This window comes from Hyalella azteca, unplaced genomic scaffold (genome assembly GCF_000764305.2).
Source record: "Hyalella azteca isolate HAZT.00-mixed unplaced genomic scaffold, Hazt_2.0.2 contig11444, whole genome shotgun sequence".
Classification (NCBI taxonomy): domain Eukaryota; kingdom Metazoa; phylum Arthropoda; class Malacostraca; order Amphipoda; family Hyalellidae; genus Hyalella; species Hyalella azteca.
The window spans coordinates 134,775-144,169 of record NW_025941443.1 but is presented as its reverse complement, the minus strand read 5'-3'; the positions used below and the strand labels follow the sequence as shown (position 1 = coordinate 144,169).

The window sequence follows — 9,395 nt, the reverse complement described above, 5'->3', positions numbered from 1 at the left end:
TGAGATTGGGTGATTGTGAGATTGGGTGATTGTGAGATTGGGTGATTATGAGATTGGGTGATTGTGAGATTGGGTGATTATGAGATTGGGTGATTGTGAGATTGTGTGATTATGAGATTGGGTGATTATGAGATTGGGTGATTGTGAGATTGGGTGATTGTGAGATTGGGTGATTAAGGGGGTGATTGTGGGGGTGGTTCAGATGATTGGCCCCCCTCGCCTAGCGCTCACTCCCCCCCTTTGGACCGCCCCTCACCCCCATCGGGGCCTTTACGCCCCGCACTCACGCGTCCTTAGGGCCTCGTCTGGCGGGGCGCAGGCGGCCCAGGCGGATGTGCACGTTGCTGGGGGCGCACTTGAGGACGGCGGCCGCCTGCTCCTGCGTCGCCTGCCGCACGTCTGTCTCGTTCACCTCGAGGATCTGGTCCCCCTGCATCAGGCGACCGTCCCCCGCCGCCACGCCCCCCTCCACCTGCCGGGAGTGATGTGTTAGAATAGAATAGAAGTGTCGGCACTGAAAAAATAGGCCCATGGCCTGTTGCCGATTCTTGAACTTTTCTTGACTTGATTCACAAGGGATCCGGCCTTTGGAACCCGATCTTTCCATAGCTGATGATTGATTGAGATAGCTGCTGGACTTATTGCCTGGACCGTAACTTGCTAGGCATTTTAAGACTGAACATATGCTCCTGCATAGCTTCGTCTAGTCTCCTTGAATAGGTATGGTATGTACTATGTAACGCTGCGTGGTGTGAGCAACATACCTCCTCCGGAGTTACATACCTCCTTGCTCGGTTGTGACTAAAGTGATTCTGGTTGTAGCTGAGGTTATATTTAGGAGTCTGGCGGGAGCTGGCAACTGACGAGGGTTGCCAGCCAGATGTATACACGAGTATATAAGGCAGGAGGCGCAGTAGGTCCTTATAGTCGCGTCGATTAATTGCGTCGACTACAGTTTTGCGTGCTGAGAGCCTACACACGAGTATAGTGTTTCACTGCGCCCGCGTCAGTGCGACGTTTGGAGTTGTCGAGTGAGGGTGTGCACGGTGGAGGCAAGCGAGAGCTGTAAAGCTGTGCGCGCTACAGTGGCTAGGGCGGTACTGGACACACTAGACTAGGTAGGAACAACTTGAAGTGCTTTGGGTGCAATGCACCAGCTAGTCACCTCTGAAGACACTAATCGTCATAAATACCTATTGGCAGTCGACGCTACTACTCGCCCGTGTATAGCACCTAAACCTAGGGTTAGTTGCAAGCCAGCGGGCCGTTATATTGGAAGTGTGACGGCCATTCGTAACTCTAGTTAGGCTGTGGCCGGCTAAGAGATTGAGTCAACTGGTCAACGTTGCCAGGGCAACGGAATGACGCCACCTGGTCACAGTATCAGTGATACGTCCGCTACCTGTTCGTGTTGTGAGCAAAAGAAAGTGCGTCAATATTCGGACAATATGAGGCATTAATTATGATGAGTGTCTGACCAGGTCTGAGATGAAGACGCCAGGGCCGTTCTTGCGCCCCACGATGGAGAGGCCGAGGCCCTTGCCCTGCTTCTTGGTGAGGTGCACGCTGATCACCTCATACAGCTCCTCCTCACGGGCCCCTCCCGCCCCCTCCTCACGGTACACCACCATCTGCACCTGAGGGCCATATAATTAGTTATTAGATTTATTATAGAAATTATATAATATTTCTTGATTTACATAATATGTGGTAAATATTATCATCTGAACCTGAGGGAGATATTGTTTGTTAAGTTATATAAAATGCTAAATATTATTATAATGCACGTATAACGCACACATATGTGTTATATGTGACAATAGTATATTTGGAGTAAATATAATGAGCATATATGTAACAGGGGGGACCAGTGGGGGGATGGGAGAAGCAACTAACCCCCAAACTAGCTTCACTAGTTTAGCTCTGATACTCTAACTAATGAAAACTAGCGCTAGAAACGCGCTAGTTTTCCTAGAAAATAGCAATCGGCCCGCACACCTATTATATCTAGTGAACATGGCGGTCATGGAGCTAGTATAGGGAACTAGGTTATTGTGGTCACTACAATGTTATTGTAATAACGAGTAAAATGATATTATTATAGTCACTAGTATATAATTTATATCGTAAGTACAATGTCAGTTTAATGGTGAACCCTAAAACGACATACCACAGAGGAAATAGCATTATTTTACTATAGAAAAAATATTGCTTGCTATTCTTCACTGTAAATACTGAGCATTTCTATGTGTACCGGCACTTCTAGCTACGTACACCAAGAGTCGCTAGTTTCTAGTAACGCAAATTTGATCTAATAGGAAAATTTATAAATTAATATTGTAATTTTCTAGAAAATTATATCTAATTATACAGTCAAAGTAAAAAAATTACATAATCAATGTAAATACAGGATTAGAAGTAGTTTAAATCAACCTACAGAGGTTGTTTTGTCTGAAATAAAAAGCGCATTTTACCTTCACTCCCTGCGGCGACAGAATAAAAAAGTGGCGTAAAAATAGATTAGGAAGTTAAAATTCTAATGAAGTACAAATAGAGTAGAATTACATGAATTTAAAATGAAGTTGTCAAAAAATAAGTATCGTTATTAAAATTAATAAATTAAACAGCCGAAAAAAATATTTATATATTTTAAAAGTATTAAAACTAATAAGAAGTTAGAGTTGATAAATTATGGAATAAATAGTAAATAACTAATTAATAAATAAACTAGACCCACCTTGGCCGGGGTCTGGCGCAGCACACTCAGGGCCCGCTGGTGGGTGATGGCCCGGAAGTTCTGGCCCGACACCTCCAGGATTTGGTCCCCGGGCCTCAGGCGGCCATCTTGGGCCGCGGCCCCGTCAGGGTAAACTTCGTGGATCAGAATGGCCCCCTGCGGGTTAATTGGGGGTTAATAATAAAGGTAAATAAATGTATATGATAAAAATTTAATAAATGTAAAATAGTCTGGTAATGGGTTAAAAATTGGTCACTAACTGCACTCAAAAAAATAAATGAATCGTATTGTTCAAATATCGACACACACACAGCACGAGCGGACGTGCTGTGCACAGCACTGATACGCTGTTCTACGGGCCAACATGGGTCAGGGTACCCACACAAGAGTAAAAAGTGCATGGCTATTTGGACAAAGCCTAACTCATTTCTCTGATTGTAGAGCAGCAACACCGGAAGTTACTAGAGCAGCAACACCGGAAGTTACTAGAGCAGCAACACCGGAAGTTACTAGAGCAGCAACACCGGAAGTTTCTAGAGCAGCAACACCGGAAGTTGCTAGATAGAGCAGCAACACCGGAAGTTTCTAGATAGAGCAGCAACACCGGAAGTTGCTAGAGCAGCAAAACCGGAAGTTGCTGGAACAGCAACACCGGAAGTTGCTAGAGCAGTAAAACCGGAAGTTGCTGGAACAGCAAAACCGGAAGTTGCTAGAGCAGCAACACCGGAAGTTGCTAGAGCAGCAACACCGGAAGTTGCTGGAACAGCAACACCGGAAGTTGCTGGAACAGCAACACCGGAAGTTGCTGGAACAGCAAAACCGGAAGTTTCAGCAACACCGGAAGTTGCTAGAGCAGCAACACCGGAAGTTACTGGAGCAGCAACACAGAATATACATCACTACACAACAGTGTTACCGGTAACACATTAGAATACCGGCATTGATTACTCGGTTACTCACTCGTAATGAGTCATGCGGTAGTCGAAAATCAAACCATACAAAATCAAACTCTATAATTATTAACAAAGCGAATGTAAATTCAACAACAAGTATGACAGTTGAACACACAAATGTTAATTTAAAACACTTAATATTTTTAATTAATATTTACGTGAATTAATATTTTTACGTGAATTATTTTTTTTGAATTATTACTGACTTATTTTTGAGTTATTCTTTTATTATATTTTATGTATTATAAAAGCAAACTGGTGTATTAAAACCGTGTCAAGATTACTCACTTTCTGCAATGCAGGAATGGCCGCCAAGAGAAAGAAAGGAAGAAAGTTTGTTGAAAGTAACAGTAAATACCGGGTAATTCAGCATAGGTTATTGACTGCATGGTAATAGATTAAATGTTGCTAATACCTATAATAAGTATCTCGGGTAACTAACGGTAACTTAGAGGAAAATACCCACGACATGTATATTAAAATAGTAATTTTATTCACTAAGAATTACTATAAAGAGAAAACGACCAGTATATTCAGCGGCCATATTCCCCCCCCCACCCACCAGCAGGGTGTCGCTGCCCCCCACGATGGAGAGCCCCAGCCCCATCTTCTCCTTGGGGATCTCGATGGTTGTTTCCTCCCCAGGCTTGATGGGGGCAGTCGCGGGGTTCTGGGGGATCATTTCATTAGTTAATAATCTTCCCTATAAATAAATAAATATTTTTAATTTCTGTAATAATAATAATGAATAAATGTGTATACATGATAAATATAAAATTTGTATAATAAGTATATGAAATGAATGCGTAATGCGTATAATATATGTTTCTAGAACAAGTCGAATAATAATCATCAAAAATAAATTATATTTTTTAATAAAAATGTGCGCGATATGTATAACAAATAATAATTTGTTTGTTAATAACTAATAAAATTGGATACATGATAAGTATATAAATTTAAATAATAATTACATGGAATAAATGCGTACAATTTGTTTATAGAACAAATTCGTATAAAAATTATATAAAATAAATTAGTATACGGTATATATAAATTATTATATCATAATTACATCAAACAGAGCAACATAATAAGTATATACCTAATTGCATATAAATTATATATTGCACATAATATTCATATATATGCATATATTGCATTTTATTTATATTTATATATTAATTTATATATAAAATTATAGGTTATATATATAACTCACGGGCGGCGGCTACATTCATCATAATTATATTGCTAAGCACGAATATAAATATGATGGTGAGTATATATATACTCACCATGTGGTCCAGACATGAGGGGGCATGGGGGGAGAGGAGGGACATGTGAACATGTCGTGCATCATAACATTGACAACATCAAAGCTAATTTTTTATATGAGAATAATAAAAACAAAATTGTATTGAAAATGGCGAGTATTAAAAAAATGTCATCAGAAATATGATGACACCTTCATTATAACTATTATATTATATATATTATATATTAACATCACTATAACCCATCATTATAACTATTATGTTATATATATTATATATTAACATCACCATAACTCATCACTATTTCATGATCGTGTACCTGGCTTCTCCTTCTTGGCGGGGGTGCGGGGGGCGCTAGGGGGGGCGGGCGTCCCCCCACTCACGGGCAGCTCATCTGCGGGGACAACAAAGATGACAACCGCGGGGATGCAATCACCCCGCAGCGGGGCTACGGGCGCTCACCCCATCCCCCAATACCCCCCGGGCACTCGCCATTTCTTCTCCATACCCCCCGGGCACTCAGCCCCCTCTCACCCATGCCCCCTTCATCCCACTCACTCTACTCACCCCTCGCCCACCCAGGCAGCGAGCATTCAACCCTTACCCCTCACATACGCCTTACCCCATCCCCCTACTCAGCAATGGAGTCCAATGCGTTTGAGACTCCAATAGATTCTAATGCTACTCCATCGTTGGTTACTTAAGCGGAGTACCACAGGGATCGGTAAATGTTCTCGGTCCGATCCTCTCCTTGTTATATAATGATGCATATAATTGATTCACCTAGTTTAAATCCGCATATGTTCGCCGACGATACCAAAATTCAATTTATGGCTACGGTGCACCAGCTGACGCCGCAGTGTTGCCGGATCGTTTGTCTGTCTGCATGGACAATGTCTCAGACTGGATGCGCTCCAGCTCAATGCATCAAAAACCTTATAGATTTGGTTTGCGACTGCTCGGTGCCAGCATCAGCTTCCAGCCAATCCTGCCAGGGGCCATACTTTCCAAATTCGGTAAGTGAACGTAAGTACCTGAGCATTATTTTCTTGTCTATGATTGGTGGATTTTGCTTGGAAGGCCGTCAAAATTGGGTGATGAACTGAATTACGACCTCTTAACTTTTTTTTGAAAATATAGGCCCTGTTCGCGTAGGCAACGAGTTCGTCATGTCTGCGTCCGCAGTTCGCAACCTGAGCATTCTGCTGGACTCGGAATTTTCAATGAACAATCACATTGCCACATTGCCAAAGCCACCACCGCTTGCTTTGGCGCTCTGCGACGAATATGCAGCATCAGCCCTCGCGGTCTTTTGAGGCTGGAACTCGAGGCAAATGTGCTGGCACTCGTTCTGACCAGATTGGACTATGGTAATGCCACACTTTATTGACTTCTGGCCACTTTAATTAGTAAACTGCAATCCTTAATGAACGCTGCTGCTCGACTCGTGTACAATAAGCGAAAATTCGACTTTGTGACGCCGATATTTCGCGATCTTCACTGGCTGCGCATGCAGCAGCGCACGCAGTTGAAGGTCGCTGTTCTGAAGTTCCGATGTCTTCACGGTCTGGCGCCTCCTTATCTCACGGAATGTCTGCGTGCAGCATGCGTGTCGGATCTGTCTTCTAGAAGATGATTGCACTTATCATCAACACCGGACCTTGTCTTCTATCATCATCAGCATCGTCTGCGCTCGACATCAACAACGTTCCATCTACACGTCTATCTACTGTCGGCGACAGAACGTTCCCGGTCGCCGCCGTCAGAACCTGCAACAGTCTGCCGGCTTCCGTAACTTCGGATCCTTCGTTGCAGGCGTTTCGTCGGCGCCTGAAGACGGAACTATTTCCTAGAGCATATGAATCTAGTCCTTCATTTTAACCGTTCCCATCATTTCTTGCGTCTAATTATTTTTCGCATGCTTTTAATCTTCAGTGTTACGCGACCTCGGAGTTCGTTTGAACCAGGCGCCACGATAAATGTTTCGTGCAATAATAATAATAATAATAATAATACCCCACTCACCCCTCACCTCACCCCACTCACCCCTCACCTTACCCCGGCACTGGGCACTTAACTCCCCACTCCTCACATTCGCTTCACCTCACTCCACTCTCCCCTCTCTACTCACCCCTCGCCTCACTCACCCCTGGCCTCACCCCACTCACCCCGGCAGCGGGCGCCGTTGGCCACCCACATGTCCCCTCACCCCACTCACCCCGGCAGCGGGCGCCGTTAGCCACCCACATGTCGATGAGGCCCTCAGCACGCCGCAGGACGGCGGTGGCGGTCTCGTAGTCCGCGCCCACCAACTCCTGCTTGTTCACCATCAGGATCATGTCGCCCACCTGCAGCCCCGCCTGCAGCAGTCGTGTTATCTTAGTGTTGTTATCTTAGTGTTGTTATCTTAGTGATGACTATCTTAGTGCTGGCTACGAAGTTATCTTAGTGGTAATGATGACTACGATATTATCTTACAGGTAGTGATGGTCACAAGATAGGCAACAGCTAGCCACCACATGGCCACCACATGGCCACCACATAGCCACCACATGGCCGCCACTCATGGCCGCCATAAGGCCGCCACATGGCCACTGACCTGCGCGGCAGGGCTGGCCTCCTGCAGGTCCGAGATGAAGATGCCCTCGCCGTACTCGGCGTGCTTGCCCTCGATGATCATGATGCCCACGCCCGCGCTCCCCTGAGGGTAATCAGGGTAACCGGGGTGATGATGGTAACCGGGGTGATGAGGGTAACTGAGTTAAGAATCGTGTCTTCACAATTGTATTTCACGAATTATTAATTATACGCATAACGGCTTTACGTCTCTCTTCATCTTTCACTAAAAAACTTTCATCAGAACTCCAGAGTCGGCGGCGAGTGTGCAGTGAGATTCAACTGTATTAATCAAGTACTAAAGGTAAAATGAGGGGTAACTCTCACCCTACCATCACTCTACCCTCACCCTGCGCTCACTCTACTCTCACCCTGCCCTCTCACTACCCTCACCCTGCCATCGTATTACCTTTACTCTGCTTCCATATTACCCTCACCTTGCCCTCACATTACCTTTAGTTTGCCCTCACTCTGCCCTCACCTTCTTGACGACGACGTTGGCGAGACCCTTGAAGCGAGCGAACTTCTCCTCAGGTCTCTGCAGGGGAGGAAGGGAGGAGGTAATAACCATCACTGTCATCACCTCAAATAATCAGTCTAATGACCATCATAACTCTTATTATTTCAGCAAATTGGCAGTAACCATCATTACTAGCGTGTTGACAAGTGGTAATTACCATTATTACTTCGGTGGCTTAATCGCGTATAAAAACACCAATAACGCTAACGCTGTATTAAGCTATAAACGCTATTAACGCTAACCCCTATAACGCTGTATTGTTATAAACTCTAGCGTTCGCTCGGTTAAAACTTTAACGTTCAAGTTGGGCAGTTGCAGTGATATATACAAACACGACAAGGTTTGCTGTGCAACAAGCCACCACATAGAAAATTTCCAAAGTTATCATTTCAGATAATATTTAAAACATCAGACGGCCTTCTCGTCTAGTTATAAAAGTGGGTCAGACAACCCACCTCGTCCTCCAGGGACACAGGGAAGTGGGTCAGGGGCTTGACCGCCATGTCGTGGACGCCTTGCGTGCGGCGCAGGACGACGAGGCGCACGTCGGGACCTGGCAGCGCCTTGAACACCGACGAGGCGTTCAGGTGACAGCGGCCCGACACAACCGTCCCGTTCACCTGCGGGGGCACGGGACGGTCTCCAGTTATCCTACGTGTATATTTTAACTCTGTTTTATTTAATTCAGTCTCCCTTAAAAAGACTCGAATAGCGGCTGTTTTCTATGAATTGTAGAAAACGAAGCTTGGCCAAGAAGCCCTAAGATATGAGGGAAGAGGTGTGGACTGTGGAGAGAAAGAGGAATGCGGGGAAAGGAATATTGGGACGAAGATGACACCGTCCCGTCAAAACGGGATAGTCAAGAATTTCCATTTATTTTTACCACGGTCTTTTATTTCAGTCTCCCATAAAATAGCTCGAACCGGGGCCGTTTTCTATGAATTGCTGTTGGGGCAGTAGAAAACGGAGCTGAACTAAGGACACTGGATAAAATAAGATACGAGGGGAGGGCATGAAGAGGGAGAAGGAAGGGGATGTGGGTAGAAGATACGGGGACGTAGTCTGAGAAGGCAGGAGAGGTGTGGGCCGAAGTGGGTCAGTCAACCCGCCCCACAAAATGCGGACCTTACCCCCTCGGCCCTCACCCACTAAAACTAAATGGACCCCTCACTCACCTCCAGCACCTCATCCCCCACGTGGACTCCCCCATCCTTGTAGGCGTTGCCCCGGGGGTTGAGGCCACACACGAAGACGCTCATCCTGTTGCGGTCCTTGTGGCCTGGGGGAGGAGG

General features: G+C 45.2%; 1 protein-coding gene across 1 annotated transcript in view; it reads right to left on the bottom strand.

The window, feature by feature from the left end:
* The window catches only part of LOC108681544 (multiple PDZ domain protein-like), a 12,961-nt gene extending 3,576 nt beyond the window's left edge, over positions 1-9,385 (bottom strand). Inside the window, 12 exon segments of the mRNA XM_047882842.1 lie at positions 288-472; positions 1,479-1,637; positions 2,738-2,893; positions 4,253-4,360; positions 4,913-4,921; positions 5,159-5,169; positions 5,287-5,361; positions 7,186-7,327; positions 7,567-7,668; positions 8,065-8,121; positions 8,559-8,723; positions 9,279-9,385. Of these exon segments, the coding sequence (XP_047738798.1) occupies positions 288-472; positions 1,479-1,637; positions 2,738-2,893; positions 4,253-4,360; positions 4,913-4,921; positions 5,159-5,169; positions 5,287-5,361; positions 7,186-7,327; positions 7,567-7,668; positions 8,065-8,121; positions 8,559-8,723; positions 9,279-9,362 (1,253 nt within the window). The 5' untranslated portion in view covers positions 9,363-9,385.
* Between the last annotated feature and the right edge of the window lie 10 nt (positions 9,386-9,395).